The following is a 25,261-nucleotide window of genomic DNA, read 5'->3' on the forward strand; positions in this document are numbered from 1 at the left end:
TCTATTAACATTTAAGTAATTTAAAATTTGAACTGTTCCCACTCAATGACCCTTAGTCTTTTTTCAAAACTTCAAATTTGGGTTTTTGTCACTAAAGTATCATTCACCCAAATAAATTCTTGGCCTCCCATAGGCTAGTACACCTTAGCCTGCATTATCCAAGCCTTGACTCATCCTATGCTTGTTACCACCCCTAACGGAACAACATTGATACAATGACTCTTGATTTGAGCTACTCCTTCAAATTTCACTTGTTATACATGATAGAGAAAAATGTCAAACAGCAACGTCTTCGGCCTAATTAATAGTCTTAGCGTGATTAATCGGGGGAAATATATCCAAATGTCTTGACATTCCCCATCCTTTCTCAGAAACGCAACCCCGCATAAGCACTAGTATGTATTATAATAGTACATGGTAAATCACAAATATCAAACAACTAAGCTGAAATTCATTCGGACTATCTCAGCGCCTTTTAGCCTTCATGTCCTCACCCACTGTCATGCTCAAGCGGTGACATGGAATCAGGTAAATTTGTTGTGAAAAATGTCATTGATTTCTTTAAACAGTTGGACAGAGCACCTACTGTTCCATCAATTCCTGATTCATATTGCTCATAAACAAAAAATGCTGTAAATGCGAAGACCAGAGCTGCAAAACAGTTCAAAAATGAGAAAAGATGAAAGTAAGCAATCACATCAGAAAGTTCTTCAGCAGCAAAACTACAATTCCATACCTATTCCTATTGATGACGTCAAAAACTGTGACAGGATCAGCTTCAGAAATAGGAGCGAAATTGCAACCTGCATCACTTAAGAAATGCGAAGTAAAGGCAAAGCCTCCAAAGAAGAGAAACCTCTATCATAGCGTCCCATTCTCGTATAAATCACTGTTTCTGGCTGTTGAGCGCGGGCCCAAGCTGAGATATGTCAGGCAGAAGAAGCCCAGTTCGAATGTGTAGTGATTTTTATGTGACAAGGGTAATTTTGGGTATTCCTAAGAGTTACTTACGGAAAGGGGTGAGTATATTCGCTGGGTGGGCTATGTGGGTCAGGCATGGAAAAGCTAAGAGTTGTGTAGGAGAGTTCTGTGCCTCTCGAATGTGCAGAGTGGTATCGTTTAGGTAGTGATTTCTGCAATTCTCCATTGCGGTGGAGCTGTTTTGGTGATTGAATCATACTTCTATAGCCTGTGGTTTGGCCCACCACTTTATGAGATATCCCCATTTTGTGTGTCAAAAAGCTTTGAATTCAGAAAACCAATCCAAAACCAAGTATTTGTCCAAGATATCATGGGGGAAAAAAACAAACAAAAAAGGCAATCTCATTCTCAATATCAATAAAAACACAGGTTGCTTACATCATAAATTTTGGGGGGAAAATTGTTCAGTCAGAGGAACGAGGATCTTTAATTTTATAAAGAAAGTCACATCTTGTACCTTGAAGAACATAGACCAATCACTTCCTCGAGCCAATATTTTAATGTTCCGACAACCAATGTTCCACAAGTACACTGTTGTTGCAACTGAATCTTTCACCTCTTTCTCCGAGATCTCAAAACTAGAGAGACACGTTCTTTGAATAGGGAAACCAAATCTGTCATTAAGCACACTATAATTAGTGCTTAGACAACGATTTCCTTTCTTAATGTCCTACGGGGTTGAAGTTACCAAGGTAAAAATCCCCAGCACAATTTTCAAAAGTTCATATAAGGTCCTATGGCTAAGATGAAATGATTAATGCACTTAGACCATATAATCGTTATTAAAGAGAGACCAGAACCAGCACACCAGAAAGGAGAAAAACTGCTAATTGCAGCACGAGGCAGGCTTTAGTTGGCAAAAATGTATGGTCAGGGTCTTGCAAACATAAAACTTTTTAAATTGACATACAAATAAGATCTCAGTCTTCGTAAGCATGTACTTACAGATTTGATGGTAGGATTCCATATCCATAGAGAATGACAGTTGAAAAAAGCAAAAGTCTGGCGGCAGATGACGTAAAAGTCCTTCCAGAAAGGAAAAACCAATGAAACAATATAACCAGTGCAAGGAAATATGTAAAGGATGTCGTTTCGTCTCTCCACAACAAAATGTCAGCAACTGCAACAATAAAGTTCAACGTTATTTTGACAAACAAACACCTTATTACAGATCTGATTCAGAGCATTACGAATAAATGTGAATGAAACCATGTCATTAGTTTTTAATAGAAAAAATAAGACAGCTAGACATGGTCCTTTTCTTATGTGAGAAAAAATCCTTCAAGGAGTTAGGCCAGCTAAGCATCAAGGGGTATAATAGGGAATTGAGTTTAGTTAGTTACAGATGAAAGAGAGTAGAATATAGCATGGAGAGCAAAACAAAGAAGGCTAGACATGTCTAAGGTTGTTGGGAGAATCTACACCTCTTGAAAGCAAAGGAGTGGTATGCTTGAGTGTTCTGTTTTCGCTTTGTAATCCCAGAATTGTAGCTTCTTCCCACTTAAGACTTGCACTTCGGTAAAATTTTCTCTTGAATGATATTAGTTAGTTGGGAAGACGAGGTTAGCTACTTACAATACCTACCCATTAGTATAAATAGAAATATGGCATTGTTATAGGCGTCTTTGGAATCATGTTTTCTGTACTTTTCCCTCTTTCCTCCTGTCAATGGTGTCACAGCTGGTTTTCTGGCCACCCAACATCAACAGAAATTATATCCAAAGGTTAGTGCTAAAAACTTGACCGCCCAAATGCCTTGAAGATCTTGAGTAGAAGATGGAGCTCCACAGGGCAATGGTCCACGGAGATTTCGTGCAATTGGAGGGGAATTCTTGGACATCAATGAGCTGAAGCAATTTGTGATTAAGATGAAAGCAGGAATGGCTGATTTGGCTTTGGTGATGTCATTGCTTGTAATGAACAGCGTATCAAAAATTTACTTTTCATTTATCAGCCAAATCTGAAACACGAATAGCAAGATGCTGCAAGAAGGTAAATTTGACAACAAAAGTGAAGAAGACAACAAATATAAGAAAGAGATGAAGATGAAGAAGGTTAAAGAGATTAGATTATTTTGGAGGAAGCCATGATGGGGATGGGGAAGCATAAGGAGCATGGAAACTAACTAGTTCCCTAGATCAAGGAGCAGTTGTCGACTAGATTAAATAAGCCTTTAGAGAAGCCAATGCTGCCACATTGCCTAATGGGAAGTTTTCACACTGGACTTCCTTCATCTATCTTCAAGCTTCTTCACTAGGCTCTCCAACACTGGCAGTTGGGCGTCTTTAGCAGGGAGATAAATTCTGCAGGTAGCATAATGGTGGTGGAAGATAAGTAATGCCATTAACATTAACCAAGTTTACTCAATGAGCCATGGCGGACAGATTCAGGAAGGGGGGATTTCGATTTTAGCAAGTCTTACTCCAAAAATTCAAACATGGCAAATCACTAAGTCACCAGAAGGCAAGAAACCAGTGAGATGTAAAATGGGTTTTCACAATTGAATATAACCCAGATGGAAAAATTAGTAGGTACATAGCTTGATTGGTGGCAAACGGGTAGTCACAAACACATAGCGCTGACTGCCAAGAAACTTTTGCCCCATGGTAAAGCTGAACACAAAAAGGTTGCTCTTATCCCTAGCTACAAACTGAGATCAGTCCATGCAGAATATTGGAGAGAAAATGATGTCTTCACATGCATTCCATGGAATACTAGGATACAATTGACCTATTTATACATTGGAGGAGAGTAAAGCCTAAGAAATCAGAGAACAACGCTTATTAAATCCTAATGAATAATAATAAAGGCTATACAGTAATAACAAGTATTTACAATAAATATAGAATATTCCCACAGTACATCTATCAGCTAGACATGAAAAATGCCATTCTTAATGATGACCTAGAAAAAGTTTACGTGGAAGTTCCTCAAGGCCCCTCAGAATATGGTATTCTAGGTATAGCTTGTAAATTGTACAAATCAATCTTATGGGTTAAAGCGATCACCCAGGGCTTGGTTTGAAGGGCTTACAAGAGTGGTAAAGAGGTTGGGATATATATAATGTCAAGCTATTCATACACTTTTTTGGTTAAACATATTGGAACTAAATTGTCAGTCTTAATAGTCTGTTGATGACATAGTCCTCACAGTAGATGCTACGCCAATGATACAGGGGCTAAAAAAGTCATTAGACAGAATTTGAAGTTAATGATTTGGGAGCCAAACCAGCCAAAACACCAATGGATCCCACCAATGAATTGGATAACAAGGAAGAATCAATTCCTGTAGATACAGAAAGGTACTAAAGGCTGGTAGGAAAGCCCATTTATCTCTCTCACACACCACCAGAAATAAGCTTTGTAGCTAGATTTGGTGAGTCAATCTGTAAAGAAGCTACAAGAAAAGCATATGAAGGCAACGTATAGAATATTGAAATGTTTGAAGATGACTCCTGGTTAGGGACTTTTCTTTGCCAAAAGGGCCTCTAGAGAATGTGAAATTTACACAGATGCCACATGGGCAAGCTCACCTATTGATAGAAGATCCGCTTCAGGCTATTCTACTCTTGTTTATGGGAATCTAGTAACTTGAAGGAGCAAAAAGCAATTAGTAGCGTCAGAAGTAGTGTAGGGGCCAAATCCAAGGCATTAGTACTTGGACTATGCTAAGGAATGTGGATACTTCAATTATTAAAAGAGTTGAAAGTTAAGATTGAATCACCCATCAAGGTATGGTGTGATAATATGGCCACTTATATATCACTGAAAATCCTATTCATCATGATAGAACTAAGCATGTGGAGATTGACAAGCATTTCATCAAGGAGAAGATGGATTCATAGATTATTAACCTAGCCTACAGACCCTCTCACTCTTAGGTCACATACCTCTTTGCCAAAGTACTAGCAAGAACCAAGTTTGAAGAATTTAAAACAAAGCCAAGAATGGTAGACATCTATTCACTAAATTATGAGTATGGGTCAATTAGAGGGCCCTTAGGCCAAAACCTAATCTTTCATATACTCAAATGTTTCTAGATCTATTTATATTTTTTCCTTGATTGTGCAATTATGGTTCACTGATTAGGAAGATGTTGGCCTCAGTCAAATCCTGGTTTTTTTATCTAGGGTTTGTGTCTATAAAGTCTATCATTGTTCAGGAAATAAAAAATAAGCTCTTCAGCATCACAAAATTCTTCATAGAAAACATTTTGAATAATGTCTTTTATGAAATAATACAATTTTATACCTTTTTCAAGGAAAAATTGTGCCATTTATTGTACAGATTTTATATCAGCACTGACTAGTTTTTTATTAGGATTTATTAGCTTTTACTATTCTCTCTCTCTCTAGGTGTATATTTTCAGATGCATTGTACCCACACAATACGTTGAGGTGCTTATATGCATGATGGTTGAGGCGTTGTTGAGTGTCATCGCTAGTCCCAAGCAATAGAGGAGGCTCCGATCGGCTAATGCTAGAAAAATCATGACAAGAGGGGGTGTGAGGAGCTCACACGCGCCACCACAACATTCTGCCACAGTAAGCTTCTGGCAGCCCATGAGAGCATGTGGAGGCCCTAGTTCAACGACTTCTTCTGGTGAGGATGATTGGCATTCCCTAGTATTGGAATGGGCCGGACGAAAGCCCACTTAGTTTTACCATTCAGTCTTTTACTTCATTATCCAGTTGTTTCTTTAGTCCCTAAGATCTCGGCTCATATCTTTAGAATTTATCTTATTGTTATCTTTCATTATCCTTTTCGATTCTTTGTATCCAAACTGGTCAAGGATCAGTGCCTATAAATGTACAGCGATGGTTTCATGAATAAAAACATAATTTCCGCACTAAAACACCTACATGGTATCAGAGCGGTGATACCCACGATGATTCGATTCGGCTACGGGTTGGATCCACCGAGCCAAGGCGCGTCGCTCTCTTCGGCGCTAAATTCATCAACGACAGGGAATTCGACGATGAACCATCAAGTGTCACCGGAAACCCAGACCTCGGCGATAACCATTCATCGCCTCAATGGCCAGAATTATTTACAGTGGGCCAACGGTGTTCGACTATATGTCACCGGAAAAGGAAAACTGGACTTCTTGACCGGGAAACGAACCAGACCGCCAATATCAGATGAGAAAAGGTACGCCGAATGGGAGGCAGAGAACTCTATGGTTCAGTGCTGGCTCGTGAATTCCATGACTACAGAGATAAGCGCCAGCTTCTCGTTATTTCAATCTGCCAAAGAAGTCTGGGACGCGGCTCGAGATATGTTTGCCTCTATGAATAATCGAGCCGCAATCCTTGAAATTGAGACTAATCTTGACAATCTCAAGCTCGGCAACCTTACCGTTACGGAATACTGGACCAACCTTCTAGTTCTATGGCAGCAATTGGACTCATACGAGGTATATGATTGGTCATGCTCTACCGACGCTACTCTGTACGCCAAGATAAAAGAAGAAAAAAGAATCTACAGGTTCTTACTTGGCCTTAACTCCTCGTTTGATGCAGCTCGTGGACGAATTATGAGCCAAGAGCCCCTCCCTAGCATCCGAGAGGTATTCTTTATGATAAAACAGGAAGAAACAAGGCAGAAGCTCTCCTCTCCAAAGATACCTACCCTAAACGATGGGGAACCTGGAGCCTTTTTCTCCAAAGGGGGAACCCCTGGAGAGAATAAGAACAAGAAGAGTGGTCGGTGGTGTGATCACTGTCAGAGGTCGGGACATACGAAAGACGTTTGCTGGAAGCTCCATGGCAAGCCACCGAATGTAAAGGGCAGAGGAAAGCAAGAAAACAGGGAAAACAGGGCCTACACAACTAACAGAGAATCAAAATTCGAATGTGATGACAAATTGAGCAGGGAAGAAATTGACTTTCTTCGGAAATTACTAGACAAGCACGAGACTCACGATGCCTTGGTAGCAACGGGTAATATAGCCTATACAGGTAATGCTGTTTTGGCACTTAAAAACTCGGTTCATAAAAGGGATATGTGGATAGTTGATTCAGGGGCCACTGATCATATGACTGGTAATATCCATTTAATCCACAACCTACAACCGTGTCAAGTGCCTATGTTCATTAAGGTTGCTGATGGAAAATTTATTAAAGTACATGGAATAGGAGAAACCTGTCTATTTGGTTGTCTGGTTCTTGAAAAACTGTTATATGCCCCTGATTTAATGTGTAGTCTTATTTCTGTCAACAAAACTACCCTCACACAATGCTGCCATGTTAACTTCTCTGCTACTATCTGTGTATTTCAGGACTTGGAGTCGGGGAAGATGATTGGCAAAGCTAAAATACTAGAGGGGCTGTACTGTGTTCAAGAAGGAGCATGGAAAGAAAAAAGGGCACTTCAATCTACCACTCATAACTTGCCTGTTAAAATTCCCAAGGAAGAATTGTTGTTATGGCACTATAGGTTAGGCCATCCAAATTTTCAATACATGTCAAGATTGTTTCCTGAATTAAGAAATAAAATTTCTACTTCTATTTCCTGTGAAATTTGCCAGTTGTCAAAACATACAAGAAGTGTTTACTCTCCTCATTCACATGAATTTTCCCAGCCTTTTTCACTCATACACAGTGACTTATGGGGACCTTCACGAATTTCAAATTTGACCCAAACAAAGTGGTTTGTCACATTTATAGACGATCACACACGAATGACATGGGTATACTTACTCAAGGAAAAATCAGACCAAACCCAAACGTTCCAAAGCTTTCATAAAATGATACAGAATCAATTTAATGCTTCCATGAAAATTCTACGTAGTGATAATGGCACAGAATACACCAATTCTATCCTTAGATCATATCTTGAGCAACATGGCATTATTCACCAAACTAGCTGTGTATACTCCCCACAACAAAATGGGACAGCTGAAAGAAAAAATAGGCACCTCTTAGAGGTCACTAGAGCCATTATGCTCACCACAAATGTTCCAACATTCTACTGGGGAGAAGCCATTCTTACAGCAGCCTACTTGATTAACCGGCTACCATCATGAACCTTGGGTTTTAAAACTCCAATCCAATTTTTCACCGAAACCTACCCCACACCTCACCTATTTCATTCCCTTCCACAGAAAATATTTGGTTGTGTTGCCTATGTTCATAATACAGGAGGTGGAAAGTTAGAACCTAGAGCCCACAAATGCATCTTCTTAGGGTACTCAAACTCCAAAAAGGGGTATAAATGCTACTCTCCAACCCAGAAAAAATTCTATGTCACCATGGATGTTACCTTTGCTGAGCACCAAAACTACTACCCTAAAACACCCATTCAGGGGGAGAAAGGACAAGAATGGGAGTTTGTTGAGTCAGTTATGACACCGGTACATCAATCTGAATCCAATAACCAACCCGTCATTCCAGAACATGAACCTGAACCTGTTATTTCAGATCAGACTCCCAACTCTACCCTTCAGCCTATACCCGATTTAAACATTGAAACAGAAACAGCAAATGAACAGGAAACTCAGGAGGAAAGAATACAGGACAATGAAGAACGTGAGCATGTCAACACCTCTAGTATTGAGCAACGTCACTCTTCAACCTCAGCTCCAAATCCTGATGATCTTGGGTGGCCCATTGCCTTGAGAAAAGGGGTAAGAAGGTGCACTAAGCATCCCATTAGCCATTTTGTATCTTATGAAAAATTATCTACTACGTTACAAAGCTTTGTTACTAGATTGGATAATGAACAGCTACCAACCGACTTTGATAATGCAATCTGTGACCCCCATTGGAAAAAGGCTATTGAAGAAGAACTAAATGCACTATATAAAAACCAGACATGGCAGGTCACTGAGTTGCCTAGCGGTAAGAAGACAGTGGGATGTAAATGGGTCTTTACAAAGAAGTACAATCCAGATGGCTCAATTAACAAATACAAGGCTAGACTTGTGGCAAAAGGGTACTCTCAGACTTATGACATAGACTACCAAGAAACATTTGCTCCTGTTGCTAAACTCAATACCATTCGAGTACTTTTATCATTAGCAGCAAATTTGGATTGGCCTCTCCATCAACTCGATGTGAAGAATGCCTTCTTGAATGGTGACTTAGAAGAGGAAGTTTATATGGAAGTTCCGCAAGGACTGCCGGAGAGGGGAAAGCCAGGAATGGCTTGTAGACTTCACAAATCACTTTATGGTTTAAAACAATCACCAAGGGCATGGTTTGAGAAATTCACTAGAGCAGTAAAAGGAGTTGGATTTACTCAGTGTCAAGCGGATCATACACTATTTGTCAAACATTCAAGAGGTAAAATGGCCATCTTAATTGTATATGTTGATGATATCATCTTAACAGGTGATGACGCATTGGAAATAACAAAGCTCAAGAAGTCTCTTGAGAGGGAATTTGAAGTAAAAGACCTAGGAGGGTTGAGATACTTCCTAGGTATGGAGGTAGCCCGTTCAAGGAAAGGTATAGTAGTCTCTCAACGAAAGTACACTCTAGATTTGCTAAAAGAAACTGGTATGATGGGTGCAAAACCAGTAGACACACCAATGGAACCAACCAAAAGATTGGATAATAAAGAAGAAGAGGAAGAAATCTCTCGTGACAAGGAAAAAGAGAGAAAAGCCAAACCAAAGAGGGACCAAACACCTGTGGATGCTGAAAGGTACAAACGGTTAGTTGGTAAACTACTATATCTATCCCACACTCGCCCAGACATAAGCTATGCTGTAGGAGTAGTAAGCCGGTTCACCAATGAACCCTTGGAAGAACATATGAATGCTGTGTATAGAATATTGCACTATCTCAAAATGACTCCTGGTCGAGGATTGTTCTTTGCCAAAGGAGAATCCAGAGAGATTATTGTATATACAGATGCAGATCATGGAGGTTTTCTACCGGACAGAAGGTCAACCTCAGGGTATTGCACTATGGTCTGGGGGAATCTTGTGACTTGGAGGAGCAAAAAGCAAACAGTGGTATCCAGGAGTAGTGCAGAAGCCGAACTGAGAGCAATAGCTCATGGCGTGTGCGAAGGTCTCTGGATAATACGAGTTCTAAAGGAACTGAGACTTACTCCAACTAGCCCTATACAACTAAAGAGTGATAGTTTGTCAGCCATTGGGATGGTAAGAAATCCTATTCATCATGAAAGAACGAAGCATGTAGACATTGACAAGCATTTTATCAAAGAGAAAGAAGATTCAGGGATCATAGAGATTTCCCATGTGCCTTCTCACTGTCAAGTGGGAGATCTGTTTACCAAAGCATTGCCAAGACCATTGTTCGAAGCATTCAGAGGCAAGTTGGGAATGATAGACATCTATTCGCCAACTTGAGGGGGAGTATTGGAATGGGCCGGACGAAAGCCCACTTAGTTTTACCATTCAGTCTTTTACTTCATTATCCAGTTGTTTCTTTAGTCCCTAAGATCTCGGCTCATATCTTTAGAATTTATCTTATTGTTATCTTTCATTATCCTTTTCGATTCTTTGTATCCGAACTGGTCAAGGATCAGTGCCTATAAATGTACAGCGATGGTTTCATGAATAAAAACATAATTTCCGCACTAAAACACCTACACCTAGACAAACCCAGTGTTCCCTCATGTCTAAATAGCCTTCTCTCAAAGCGTCTGGGTCACGTGCAACATGTTTTCTACTATGGCTTTGTGTGTGTGATGTTGGGCTGCCAATTCATAGCTGTTATGAAGTCTCCCTTCAAGTTAAAATGACAGGGGTGATACTATGGACACTCCTATGCGTCATGAGAGTTTCTAGATCTATACCAGTTGCATCAGTGGCAAAGAGAGGAACTTTCCTCTAGGCCTTGAAGATGTCTCGTAACACAATAATATGGATTGTTGACTCAGGGGCTTCTGCCTGCATGGCTAATTGTCATCAATTGTTCACTACCAATTCTCCGTGTGCTAGACATACTAAAGTAAAGATTGCAGATGGTTTTTTAGCACCAGTTGCTAGCAAAAAGAGTATTCGTATTCAGATTCCATATTTTTAGAATATGTCCTACATGTGCCTAAACTTGATTGCAATCTCATTTCGGTTAGTCAGTTGAGCAAATAGTCCAATTGTTTTGCTCACTTCCTACCATCTCATTGTGTTTTTCAGGATCTGTCCTCTAGTGTGATAATTGGAAGTGCCAAAGTGTTTGAGGGGTTATACTATTTCGAGGTCAGCTAAGTGGGTAACTTACTCTCACCTACAGTAAGTCATTCTGCATCGACCTCAAATCCTGATGATTTAATGTTATGGCATAAAAGGATGAGCCAACCTGACTTCCAATACCTTCAATGGTCGTTCCCACATCTATGTCCTCACCATGATATTAGTGCCACCCATTGTGATGTTTGTGGACTTGCGAAACACCATCGATCCTCCTATCGTAGAGCCACACATACCCCCACCAAACCTTTCACAACCACACACAGTGACTTGTGGGGACCATCCCGTGTTGCCAACAACACCCATAAGAAGTGGTTCATTACCTTCATCGATGATCATACCCATGTTTGTTGGGTGTATCTCTTAAAAGACAAATCTGATGCCTCATCTCTGTTTCCAAAGTTTTATTTCATGATTAAGAATCAATTCAATTCCAGTATCGAAGTTCTCCATACTGACAATGGCACTGAATATTTTAACTACTCCATGAGTATGTTTCTTTGAGAACATGGCATCATCACAAAAGTACCTATGCTCATACACCCCAACAAAATGGAATAACTGAAAGAAAGAATAGATATATCCTAGAGGTTGCCCAAGCCCTCATGCTCACTTGTAATGTTCTAAAATATTTTTGGGGAGATGTTGTGCTCACTGTAACACACCTCATAAACATAATACCAAGTCATGTACTATCTTTTGAGACACCTCTTAATAAACTCAAAAGTATCTATCCTACCTCCCAGATTGAGACCAACCTTCCTTTCCTGATTTTTGGCGGCACAGCATTTGTTCACCTACATCAAAGTTCCAAAATTGAACCACGTGCTGCCAAATGTATCCTTCTGAGTTACTCACCAACTCAAAAGGGCTACAAATGTTATGACCCTGTCTCTAAACAAATATTTGTAAGCCTTGACATTAGTTTCCTTGAAGATACACCATTCTATCCCAAGCCTTTACTTCAAGGGGAGAATATGGGTGAACTTTAGTCTTGGGAAAGTATAGAACCCAACAAGAACCCAGAATCCAATAGAAACCTCACTTCAAATACACCACCTTGCCAACTTAAACTACTTGAACTCACTTCCGTCACTCTTGATCCTCCATCACTGGTGCCCGGCTCCTCTTCACTTTCTCTTGCCCCTACTCTTGTGCCAGAGGAAAATTTGAAAACAGGGGGAGAAGTAGATAAACTACAAAAAAGAGAGTTACAAACTTACTTACGGAGGAAGAAACCAAAAAATAGCAAGTAAATTACACTTGAGGCACCAAGAGGGTCAAAACTGGGGGTAGCTCCTAAAGTTGAAGTAACAAAAGAACTGGAACCTATTGCACCAGATACAAGGCTCTTAAAGGAACAAGAAGTTTCAGTAAGTGAATCCTTTGATTTTGATCTTCCTATTGCTCTTAGGAAGCAACCTCATCTATGTACTCAACATCCTATAGAAAGATTTGTATCTTACAAAGCTCTTGCTATGAGATTTTGCACTTTCACAACTAATCTTGACAAAATAAAAATTCCCAGCAACATTAATAAAGCTCGAGAAACACAAAAGTAGAGGAAGGCTGTTATGGAAGAGATGAGAGCTCTTGAAAAAGACAATACATGGGAAGTTATCGATTTACCATGAGGGAAGAAACCTATAGGATACAAGTGGGTTTTTACAATTAAGAATAAGGATGACGGCTCCTTGGACAAATACAAGGCACAATTAGTGGCTAGAGGATTTACCAAAACCTATGACATAGATTAGACCGAGACATTTGCTCCAGTGGCAAAGCTTAATACAGTCAGAGTCCTATTATCAGTAGCCACAAACATTGATTGGCCACTTCATCGGTTGGATGTCAAGAACATGTTCCTTAATGGTGACTTAGAAGAAGAGGTTTACATGCCCTACCTCTAGGTTTTGAAAACAAGGGAAGAAGTAGCAAAGTTAGTTAAAGAAATCTCTCTATGGGCTAAAACAATCTCCCAAAGCATGGTTCGATAGATTCTCAAAAGTGCTAAAAAGATAGCACTATTTGTAGGGCCATTCTGATCATACATTCTTTGTTAAACAAAATGGAGGAAAGGGGGCCGTTCTAATTGTCTACATAGATGATACGATCTTAACTGGAGATAACATTGAGGAAATTAAAAGATTGAAAAGAGTCTTAGCCTCCAAATTTGAAAAGATCTAGGCCAAATGCATTATTTCCTTGACATGGAAGTCACCAAGTCAAGGAAAGAAATATGCATCTCATAGAGGAAATATATCCTTGATCTCTTGATAGAAACAAGGATGCTTAGGTGCAAGCCTACTGACACTCCCATTGCAGTACAAAAGGAGAAGAAGAAGAAGGGAGAAAAAAGGAATAATGGTAATAAGGAGGGAAGGAGGAGGATCCCTAGAAAACTCATCTACTTGTCACATAAAAGACTAGATACTGCCTTTGCAATGAGCTTTGTGAGCCAACATATGCACTCACTAAAGGAAACTCACCTGCGATCTGTGTACAGAATTTTGAGGTACTTAAAGGGTACCCCAAGAAAAGCCTTATCCTTCAAAATGGCAGAACAACCAAATATAGAGATATATACTGATGCCGCTTACGAGGATGTCTTTGAAGATGGAAGATCCACATTTGAGTATTTCACCTTTGTATGGGGTAGCCTAGTAACATGGAGGAGCAAGAAATTGAATGTGGCGTCTAGAAGTGCAGCAGAAGCTGAGCTCAAAGCCATAGCACATGGAATTTGTGAGGGTCTAAGGTTGCAGAAGCCCCTCAAGGATCTACAAATGGAGATGGAACTGCCCATCAAGCTCTATTCTGACAACAAGGCCACCATTAGCACGTCCCATGATCCAGTCCAGCAGGATAAAACAAAACATGTTTGAAATAGATAGGCGCTTCATCAAGGAAAGATTGAAAATGGAGTGGTGTGCTTGACTTATGTTCCATCAAAGAAGCAAGTTGCAGATGTCCTTACCAAGGGACTTCCAAGATTCAGTTTCAATGAATGCATAAGCAAGTTGGGCATAATTAACATCTATGATTCAACTTGAGCAGGAGTGTTGGAATATTCTGCCATTTATTGTACAGATTTTATATCAGCATTGATTAGTTTTTTATTAGGCTTTGTTAGCTTTTATGAGCTTTTACTATTCTGTCTCTCTCTGGGTGTATATATCCAGATGTATTGTACCATTCAAAAGTGAGAAAATAGAATCATTTTTTCACAAGATTCCACATAGTATAAGGTTCCAACCTTTTCCGCCACCTACTAGCTTTTCTGCTTTTGATTTAGGAATATTAATTGGGAACACTATAACAAAAGAGAGTACCATATAATAGGATAAGGTTCCGACCTTTTCCACCACCTAGTAGCTTTTCTGCTTTTGATTGTCCAATGGAGTCTCTTGAATGATACGAGTCTCTTGCCAAATGAGAGAATGCCTCTATGGTTGATGTGATGCCTTCCTGTGTGGTCAATATAAGCAAATAGAAAGCAAATCTTATGATTAAGAATTTTCATAACAAATATGTACACAACAAAGTTCCAACAATCATTAAAAACACAAAGAGGAAGTTTTACGAATGGCCTGGAAGAAATGAGAGAAATATTTTAACCTCAAGTGAGACTACTGGCAAATATCCAATATCTTTCTTAGCAGCTGTGCAGTTGAACGTTCTAGTATGTGAAGCTAAATGGAAAAAGTGAACTAATAAAGGATAGCTGAAATATCTGGATCCGATGTTTTCATGCGCCCACTTTACAAGCAACAGAATGTACTGCACCATCTTGACAGGAAGTTTTATGAACGGCCTGGAATTAAACAAGGATTTCTTGGTCTTAGTTAACACCATAAAAGATCGTAAACCAGCATTAGAAAATAACTATAAATAACTTGCCATTGCTTCCAGCAGTGAATATTACATACTATACCTTTGATATCCAAGACCTTCTAATATAAAAGAGATAAATTTCCAGAACTTCATAGGCTCGAAGTTTGTAATAAGAAATGCCTGCACTACAACAAGAAGATCCTTGCTTATGCATATATGCTAAACCGGAGCTGGACCCCATGGATACTCTATATACATACACACCTTTCCAGCTACAGAAACTGTTTGAAAATTCAGGGCTTCTTCTGCACATATATGGGCATGAGCAACATTCTCAGAATAGGTGAAGTCAGAAAGATTATCACCACTTCCTATAATGAACTGCAATGAGAAATTGTTAATGTAAAAGCCACACTTAACAGTTGACGACAGCATCCAGGATGTTTAACACCTCAACTAACAGGAAAACAAACAAAGCTTCATAATGAAGCATAACAGAATTAGTCTCATAGCCAACATTCACAACTAGTTCAGAGAACCGTAATTGTGAATTTTAGACTGCCCCAACTATGACAGACTATGACGTCAGTACAGTTGTATTTATTACAATGCAAGTCTGAAATGGGCTTCAGATTAGACAACTTTAAGTTAAAGTTCAGTTGGAACTATGGCACCAAAACAGTTTATTAGCGTTCATTAGGTCCTTGGCATTCATTTCTTAATTACCTTTTATCCCTTTGTCTCTCCCTCTTTCTATGCATATTCGGTGTACTCTTTCATTCAACGTCATTGAAAATATAATTGTTCCCCTAGATCCAACACATCCAAATATTTCCACAGGATAATTAGAAATTAAAAGAACACCAAGAGAAGCCAACCAATTGCAAGAGAAAAATGACATTGTGGGCATCATTCATAGCCTTCCAGGGGGACAGGTAGTGTAAGAAAACTTGAATTTCTTAAACAACAAGGCAGTAAATGTTTCGAGGAATTAGAAAAGATGACCGAAGGAAATTTCAACCAAGTTACAAGAATTGGCAAAATGGTTTTTACTAAACTTCAATATGGCATTCGTTTTCATAGAACCAATCCCCCGCCCCACCCTAACATCCCCTAAGGCTCCATTGTTCAAATAACACCAAAACATATGATGGAAAAGGAAGCCCACCTTTGCCCAACCAGATATCCCTAATTTCAGAATGAATGGAACAAGCTCAGAGTCACCAGGTCCAAAAACATTACTGGAACGGAGTGCACATGTTGAAAGGCCATCGATGTCATTAGCCCCCAAGATCATTGCTTCTGCTTGAGCCTTAAGGTCACTTAACATGTTCTCAAACTGCAATATACCACCCTATTAAAATGTTTACTACCCGTAAATAAACAGGATATAACTGAAAATAAGAAAGAATCTCTCTCAAAACAGCATACTTTGCAAGGACATGATAAAGATTCATCTCCATCATGGATATCATGCAATCCATGAAAAACTACATCAGCAGAACTGTTGTATATTAGTCGTTTGACTCTACATTCTCGACAAGCATTGATGACATTTTTTGTACCTGATTCAAACATTTAGCAAACACCATTCCTATCACAGCCACTAGAGCAAACAAAATATTGAATGGCCAAGCGTCTCTATGATAATGGAAGACTACCTTGAACTGTAAGCATATAGCAACTATAAAAGTCATTTGCCTTCATGTCAGCAGCATGATCCATATAAAAAACCACTGAAGAACCTTCAATAACTGCAAAAGATTTATTTTTATGCTGCTGTTAATTTCTCAACATAACAAGTGTAAGATAATAGTAGACATTAATTGTAAATACTTTGCAATCAGTTACAAAGCTTAATTCTAGGGATAATTCATCATAAGAGAATTATTCTGTCATTAATTATAGAGCATCCTCATGTATATAAATACAGACTCTTTTGTCAATAATAAATAAACAAGTCCATCATTCCTCACTACATAGTATCAAAGCATTTTGGCTGCCATTTGATCATTGCAAATATTTCCTTCTTTTTTTTTCCCTGGGTTGCATTTTTCTAGCGAAAGCCAATTGGCAAGGCGTGTTTTTCATCACATACCAAAGGGATCTGCTAGTGACAACATCCACCAAAGAAGTTCAGAAACTTCCAATCGACCTTGTCCATAAGTTTGGCAAATTTTGGACACGCAAGCCAGGCACACATCCCATCCAAGTAGATTTGCTCCTCCTCTACTTGCCAACGCATGGAAGCACAAATGGTGTCCATTTCTCTAGTGACGACACGCATTTTTCAATCAGATTTGGTTACTTTCTCGGTACAAGTATCAACTTTTTGACATTCTATTGGTTGTGTGACAAGTGTTTTGCCTCTGTTTGTGTCTTGTGCTGCTTACTGCTGTTCCTAGTTGAAGTTGCTTATGTTTTCTTGAGGATTGGATGTTATCTTGCCTCCATTAGGTGGTATATGAAACTCTGTTTTCTCTATTTTTGAGTGTGGAATTTTTTGGTGTGTTTGTACACTGGTTGGGACTCAAGTTCCGTATCTCAGTGGTTGTTTGGGTATTAGTTGAGCTCTCCTTTGGCTTCTGATTTGGAATTTGCAATTTGTTTGTGTCGCTAACCTTGCTGCATGGCTAGTTGGTGCCGTTTGAATTATTGTTGGCTTTGTTCATAGTACTTTGAGTACGTTTTTGTGCTCTCTGCAATTGTCTATTTACCTTGATACATTTGGACTTTCGACATAGTTATGCCAGATAGTAAGTGACCTCTGATAACGAGATTGCTTAGTTTTGCAGGTGATGAGAGTTATTTAAGCCCATCATTCATCACTTCCATTGCAGAATTAGGTAACTCTGTTAACTGTCTTATATCTTTGCCATCCAAATGGGTAGTCAAGTGCCATAGATCATATGACAGGTAAACTAAGTCTCTTTTCCACTTTTCAATCATACACCATCACCTTTCATATCGCTTGAGCTCTCTACTACATCTTCAAAGTACCAAACAGAAACAAGAATGGAAATAATAGAATCCAGTTTTTCACCTTGGGTAATCTGACGTTTGTCGCTAAGGTGGACAGGAAAGTAAGAAGCGCGACCAGAAGAGAGAGCCCGGGCGAGGAGGGAGTGGTGCGAGTGATCGAGTTGGATGGACGGAGGGGAATCGGCAATGCGGACGATCCAGTTGCCTAGCTTCAACAGCCTTAAGACAAGCGATCTTCCGACAAATCCTGAGTCGCCTAGAACCACGCAAGTCTTATGGTTCAACCCTGCCAAGCGATCGTCTACCGCCATTTCCGCTGCGACAAAGAAACTGAGAGACGGAAAGAGCCTTGGCGCCGAAACTGTGCCTGGATCTCGTATTTGTCTTGAACGGAAAATTGAAAAAAAAAAAAAAAGGACAGCCAATCCGTTAATGTTTGTTCCAGCTCCAGCGGTGGGACCGCTCCCGCAAGCTCCGAGGCCGCGCGGGGGCGACTAATCATTTGTCTAGGTATTAAAAAAATTGGTTTAGTTTTAAAATACTGGTAACTAGGATAGATTAGGCATTTAAAATTCTAAAAAAAATTGCAGTAATTTTTTTCCTGCATTTGGATCCAATTTATGAAATATTGTGTATTCAAATAAAGGATTTATTTTCTGAAAACTTGCATATGTAACTCGGATAGGACTAAAAGGACAGGGTAGGATATCTTGCTTGCGGCCTGGCCCTGTCCTTAACCCTATCTAAAAGTATCTTTTTATATTTTTGGATTGTATCTTTTTGGGCTAGACTGGACTTTTTTTCTGGGCCGTACGGGCATTGTGAACACCTATAATGTGAATTCACTTATAAGATAGTGCCCTCAATTTTTCCCCATGTCTACGTAAACTAACACTGGGTTCAAATTCTTTGGAACTTGATCTTGGCAAAGCAAGAGTGAGTATAAATAGGCGTAGATGGGAGCTACTTCTCATCACAAAATTACATGGAGCACAGAGACTTCAACAGGTTCATTATAACGAGTCGACGTTTTGCTCCCTTCTTCATCGCTGGCAAGCAGCAAGCAGGTTGATATTGCGTATTGCGACAGGCGACCTCATTATCATTTTTGATCATGATTTCTAAGCACATACCATCAACCACATGACTGTTGAGCAAACTATCATCCGTGCAGGCTCTCCAATCTAGTACGACGAGGTATGCGCTTGGTTCCGTTGTATGGCCTCATCATGCAGAAGCCAAGATGGGAGCTTCTTATGCGTTTGGAATATTCCGTTCTATGGCCTACTTTTGCATACGTAGTATCAGCTTAGGGCAATATATTCTGATCTTCGTATCATGCTCTGCTGATTCACGATCGTGACGCATGTTCATACATGCAAGTTACCACTCTTACGGAAGGAGCTTTGGCCTATAGTGATGAGTTTGAGAGCCCGAATGTTTCTGCTAGTGACTCACGCCATCCTCCTGATAGTGTTCGACATTGGCTATCCCTGATCTTCGCCTTCCCTCCCTTGCTTTGGGGGTTTCTCCTTTACAGCAGGCTGGTAATTACACACATACAAGCAGAGAGAATGATGAGATAGTCCTTATTCAATGTTCTTCCCACACCCCCGGTGTCTTCAACATCATGGTCAGTCATTGAAGCATCAAGAACTAGTCCTCGGGCCATTTTGAAACAATCACAGCATTCCTAAAATCCCTCCCATGGGAGAATCTCAAGTCTAGTCGAGATGACTTGGTAAAACAAAACAAAACAAAACAAAAATACACGAAAATCTAATAGAAATTGAGCTTTGATCTGCCAAGTCCAATGAGCTTACAGATGCATGCCATATGTACAAAATAGAAAACCTATAAATCAATTAAAGCCAATAACTTTCTTTTAATAATTGTATTTAATTTCCCTGCTTGTAGGTAACTTTTCCTTTTTATAATTGTGCTATTTTGCCAATCATGCAGTGGCTGTTTCATCTATATGTTTCACTCTCTTTAGTTTTATTTACAAGATACATATGATAAGGTAGCTTCATTCTATTTATAAAATACATTTCAAAACTGTTTGAAATTTTAACCAATTTTCTTAATCCCACCAACTACTTAATATATTACTGTATTAATTATCTTTTCCATTCCTCTATCTTCCTTAACTCACTCTCTTCTATAAATAAAACTATGTTTTGCTCAATAAATTTTAATTAATTTTAACCAACTTTTTAAATTATTATTTAAATTTTATATATAAAGTCAGAGTAAGTACTATTTACTCCTGATTCTATTAGAATATCGTAACTAAAGGGGCAAAAAACCCTTTTAACGTGGATCATATAAAAAAAGAATTAATTATATTTTACATATTTACACTGTAGCAGCCGAAAGAATCATCCTAAACAAGTCCAAGATTCCCCTTTCTTCAAATCATTCTAACTTTCACCTACTAAATGAAATACCACCTCCACTTCTAAATATAAGATAATTTGTAGTACAATTTGTACTATAAACTAGTATTACTATAATCTAGTATATGAATCAAGAATATATCCAGCATACGTTGACGGAGGCAAGCTGCGTCAGGCCAAAAAGTTGGTCTTCTACGAAAGTCAGCTCCAAATAAAGGGGTTTCGAAATTGTGTTGTCATAGCATTTGATAGAAACTTGACTAGATTTTCTCTCTCAACTTGCTTCTCCTTCTTGAGTTCAAGGTGGCGAACCTGGAATTGGAAACAACCAGCATTAGTCAATACTGCCCACCAATATATAAGATTTATTAAGAAAATTTATTTTAATCTTAAATATAAAACCTCAATTTACTTTGTTTTTTAAATTTAGAATTTTTCCCAAACTATCCTTATTAAATGCACAGAAATAAATCGATTTTTATCAAAAGGTGCTCCAATGCAAATAATAATTAAAGAGGATAGTTTAAAAAATAAACACAAATTTTTTATAAATAACTAATTTAACTAATTACTTTAATTTTTGTAAATTAATTATCTAACTCCTATATTAAATATTTAAGATAGCACTACATTTTGTTAGGATCAAATTGCATGCTTTTGTACGTGCAATACGCGCCAACAAGCGCTGATTTTCTTGACAAGTGATGAACTTAATGAGTAACTGATTAATTTTAGCTTTGTGAACCTATAATCAAAATTAGTTGTATTAAAAGAAAACGTCGTCGAGCTTTGAATTCAAATCAAATGTGTTCGAACTGGAATGAAAATCAATTTGCTGTGTAAAGTGGTCCTTATTTGATAGCCGGTGCAACTCACAAGCTTTTCAGAAGGAAGAACAAGCGAAAATAGTGGGAGGAATTTTAGCAAATTTTTCCAATCTTGTTGAAGGCAAAGTTCTAAACAGAAACATTTTCATTTTGAAAATTAGAAACACGGATTCCAAATGGAAAATGCACCTTGGAGTGGATCCCTAGGAGCTTAGACAAGATTTCCAGGTTAGAGATTGAGGGAAAACATGCTCTATCATTTCGGACTGACCATAAATAAAAGCATATGGATAATCTGATGGGTTTTTAATTATGCTAAATTAGTTATTGGGGATTTCTGTGACCGAAACAGGCATGATATGAGGATGATGAATAATACAGTCCTAATCCCCAGTATCGAAAGTCTCTATTGATCATCCTCCATATTCTTCTAAGTGCTCGTTTGAAATCACTTATATAAGCACTTATAAATACATTTCACATAAGTCAAGTTCTATAAATCACTATGGAAAAGCTACTTATAAATCATTCTAAACAAGCCCTAACTGGACCTTTTTCATACTTCTCTCCAAATGTTTTGTATTTCAACCTAGAACAATGACCTAATTGAACTCAAAAAATTACCTAATTAATGCAAGCACAGATATTGGAGGATGTAGATGAGCCGAAAAGTATATATGCTATTAAATTGCAAATTCAAGAGGAAACACACTTACGATTTCCCAAAAGCATTATGCGTTACCTTTACAGAATCGGTCTGATCAGTGATGATAGCAAGACATTTGATATCATGTTCATTGGCGTACTCATACTGCTCTGTGAGACTCGGATCAGGGACGGGAACAAATTCAGCCTGTCGACACAGAGATCTATGAGCATGAAGCTAAAGAGAAAAACCCACTTAATTTCGCAAACTAGGTTGCTTATATTTCTTTACCTTAAAGTCTTTCTCCCATAATTCAGCCACTAGCTCCATGCGCTCTATTAGCAGACCACCACCTCCTCTTGAACAAACAAGAATATTGGTGCTGGCTTCATTTCTGAAACAGTTAAGCAAGTCAAGTGTGTGCGTATGTGTGTTTGTAGATGCAAAAGAAATGATAATTTGAATTCTAATGATTTGTAAGAAGTTAAAATTGCAACATCAAGCTCAGCGCTAAAGCACACTCACTTAATGGGCTTAAAATCTATCGGACAGTTCTGAATTATTGTCTCTAGCGCAAGGCTGGCTCCTACGCCACTGGGAGGATTTGCTTTCTGGGTAAATCAGAGAGCACTTAACATAAAATTCGTGGACATAAGAAACCAAAAATTGTCTAAGCAAGTAGAAGGCAGCTTACCAGCGCCGAGCCATAGGTAAGTAAAACATGCAAATATATCAATTATGAACCACAGACACTATAACTTTTGGCACCGATATAAACTTGAGGATTTTTACCAAATTGTTTTTCATTGATTCAACCATGATAGAAGGAGTCAACTATACACAGCAAGACCCACAAGCAATTAGGAGAATAATCGACAGCAATAAAAGGTAAATCACCTAATAAGCCTAACAACAACAGCAACAAGAAGCTTTATCACCTAATAATCCCAAGGGTACAAAAATAATAGGGAAATTGCATTCAAGTCCCAAGTAAGATAAATTATTACTACAAGGTCCCATAAAATCATCAAGTAAATCTGAAGTCCCAAGGGACTTGTAAGAGAATCTAATTATGAATTTACCAAGCTATCTACATTGATTAGTTTAGTTGTCAATACATGTCATGACAATTGTTAATATAGCTTGTTTAGTTGTCAATGATAAGTATATGGTGCAGGTAGACATTAGTTATTGTTACATACCGTGATAATTGTTAATATAACTACTATAGTTGTCAATGACAAGTGTGTTGTGCAAGTGGACATTAGTTGTTAATATATGCCTTGATAGTTGTTAATATAACTAATGTAGTTGTTAATGACAAGTATATGGTGCAAGTGGATATTAGTTGTTAATATATGCTACGATAATTCTTAATATAACTAGTTTATTCGTCAATGACAAGTATGTGGTGCAAGTAGCTAGACGTTAGTTGTTAATATAACTAGTGTAGTTGTCAATGACAAGTGTGTGGTGCAAATAGATATTAGCTGTTAATACATGCCACGATAACTGTTAATATAACTAGTTTAGTTGTCAAGGGACTTTATAGTGATAATTACTCAATAACAGCCTCTCACTGTTAGGTCCCTTGAGACTTCAAATTAATTTGAATATCTCAAGGGACTTTATAGTGATAAAATCTCGTGGTTAGGGCTCTACAGTAATTTTCCCAAAATAATATTTACAGTAGATGTTCTTTACACTCCCCCTCTAGTTGGATTATAGGTACTGATCATGAGCAACTCCCCAACAAGTCCTCCAAGTGTATGTCACGGAGGCCCTTTAGAGCAGCCTGTTCCTTGGTAGGAATATAGGTCTTATAGATAACATCCTCTTCAACTTTCCTGCTGAAGTGTCTATCAACTTCAACATGCTTTGTCCTGTCATGTTCAGCAGGATTCAAAGATATGGTCATAGTAGCATTGTTATCACATTAGACTTTTATTGGTACATCTAAGTCTAACTGCAGTTCCTTTAATAACTGCTGCAACGAAAATCCTTCACATATACTCAGTGCCATGGCTCTAAAAAATTCAGCTTCTGAAATGTTTCTACCCACCACATTTTCTACTTCTGTATGTGACAAGATTTCCTCCTATGAAGAAGATCTCCTAACTTCTTTTGACCAAGCCTACTTAGCATCTATTTGGTTTTCTTTTTCAAATAGCAATCTTTACCCAAGTGATTCTTTCAGCTATCCTAGGATACTGTAGACTGCTTCAAAGTGAGCTTCCTTAGGTTGGAGCATATGTCAACTAAAAGACTAACCACAAAAGCTATATATAGGATAAAGATATTAATTTACCAGCTAATCTCTAATGTTTCTCCTTGTCAACTTCTTCGCCAACATCTTTTGATCTCCTCTAGCTTTTTTATAGGTGCACTACTTGGCTTACACCCTAGCTTTAAGACCCATTCATTACTCTTCTAAGGAAATATATAACTTGTCTTAGGTCTTTGACTTCAAACTCTTTTGCCATTCCCCTTTTAGGTGATCCATCTCTTCTGCATCATCCCCAGTCGACTTACATATACTATTATAATAGTTTTCCTGCCTCCTCTATGTTTATAGAACGTGGTGTGGTTTGAGGTGCTCGCTTATAGCCTTCCGTTTTAAGGACTGGTGTGAATTTTTAAAACCACGCCTAGGGAGATTGCGTCAACTTTTGTAAAGACTGTTTCAGTCCACATGCTCTCTCTGATCTCGTTTGTTGAAACCAGAAGGCATTGTTACATAGACCTCTTCAGTGGGATCCCTATTCAGAAATCCATTCTTCACATCAAATTGCTGAAGTGGCAAATAGTAATTGGCAGCCAAGAAGAGAAGGACTCTAATGGTATTTAGCTTGACAATAGGACCAAAGGTTTATATATAGTCAATGCCATGGGCCTATGAGAAGCCTCTGGCCACTAACTAAGCCTTGTATCTTTTAATTTATTTGCATGAAATTTCACTGCGAACATGCGGTTGCAATCCATGGGCTTCTTTCCCTTGAAAGGTTTATGACATCCCAAGCGCCACTTGTCTCTAAAGCTCTTATTTCCTCCATCATAACTTCCTTCCATTTAAAAACTTCAAGTGCCTTATCAAGGTTAGTAGTGAAAGCACGACATCATAAAGAAGGAAACTGTTCAGAGGGGCAAGGAGGAACTTGGTTTCCCCTGGAGAGCAAAAGCAAAATCAAGATCATTAGCTTCATCATTATTCACTTCATTTACATGGGTACTTTCTCAATTGAATCAGATTCAGGGCATTGGTTCTGGCTTCTTTTGTTTTTCTTTTCTTTTAGTTCTTTTGGAGCGCATAGTTCTGACTTTCTTAGTGCTTCATATGTGAAGTTTTCTTTCTGATTCAAGTTCTTTCTTCATTAGTAGGTCCATAGTTCTTTTCCTGTTGGCTTCCTACGTGTCTTCTAAATTTGAAT

At 38.5% G+C, this 25,261-nt stretch overlaps 2 protein-coding genes across 5 annotated transcripts; both read right to left on the minus strand.

Annotated features, from left to right (window-relative positions):
* Nucleotides 1-479: 479 nt before the first annotated feature.
* LOC114762837 (3beta-hydroxysteroid-dehydrogenase/decarboxylase) lies at nucleotides 480-18,443 on the minus strand. 3 transcript variants are annotated; one of them, XM_028952430.1, is made up of 12 exons: nucleotides 18,023-18,443; nucleotides 16,641-16,733; nucleotides 16,411-16,544; nucleotides 16,148-16,318; nucleotides 15,244-15,360; nucleotides 15,080-15,159; nucleotides 14,764-14,959; nucleotides 14,478-14,613; nucleotides 1,927-2,101; nucleotides 1,439-1,595; nucleotides 737-803; nucleotides 480-651 (listed from the first exon to the last, which is right to left on the minus strand). In XM_028952430.1, the coding sequence occupies exons 1-12, from the start codon at nucleotides 18,270-18,272 to the stop codon at nucleotides 491-493; spliced, it is 1,737 nt and encodes a 578-aa protein (XP_028808263.1). In that variant the 5' UTR covers nucleotides 18,273-18,443; the 3' UTR covers nucleotides 480-490. The 3 variants fall into 3 exon arrangements, with proteins under 3 accessions (XP_028808263.1, XP_028808270.1, XP_028808279.1); XM_028952437.1 differs by having other exon boundaries at nucleotides 14,502-14,613; nucleotides 16,148-16,333; nucleotides 18,023-18,441; XM_028952446.1 differs by having other exon boundaries at nucleotides 14,502-14,613; nucleotides 18,023-18,440.
* A 1,802-nt stretch (nucleotides 18,444-20,245) lies between these two features.
* Nucleotides 20,246-24,978, minus strand: LOC114762857 (eIF-2-alpha kinase GCN2). Of its 2 annotated transcripts, none has more exons than XM_028952466.1 (5): nucleotides 24,828-24,978; nucleotides 22,359-22,444; nucleotides 22,125-22,227; nucleotides 21,930-22,040; nucleotides 20,246-20,672 (listed from the first exon to the last, which is right to left on the minus strand). In XM_028952466.1, the coding sequence occupies exons 1-5, from the start codon at nucleotides 24,900-24,902 to the stop codon at nucleotides 20,562-20,564; spliced, it is 486 nt and encodes a 161-aa protein (XP_028808299.1). In that variant the 5' UTR covers nucleotides 24,903-24,978; the 3' UTR covers nucleotides 20,246-20,561. The 2 variants fall into 2 exon arrangements, with proteins under 2 accessions (XP_028808299.1, XP_028808291.1); XM_028952458.1 differs by lacking the exon at nucleotides 24,828-24,978 and adding an exon at nucleotides 23,584-24,775.
* Nucleotides 24,979-25,261: the final 283 nt, after the last annotated feature.

The sequence above is a fragment of the Neltuma alba genome, unplaced genomic scaffold, assembly GCF_004799145.2.
Source record: "Neltuma alba isolate B1F8T4 unplaced genomic scaffold, ASM479914v2 tig00001751_pilon, whole genome shotgun sequence".
In the NCBI taxonomy this organism is placed as follows: Eukaryota; Viridiplantae; Streptophyta; class Magnoliopsida; order Fabales; family Fabaceae; genus Neltuma; species Neltuma alba.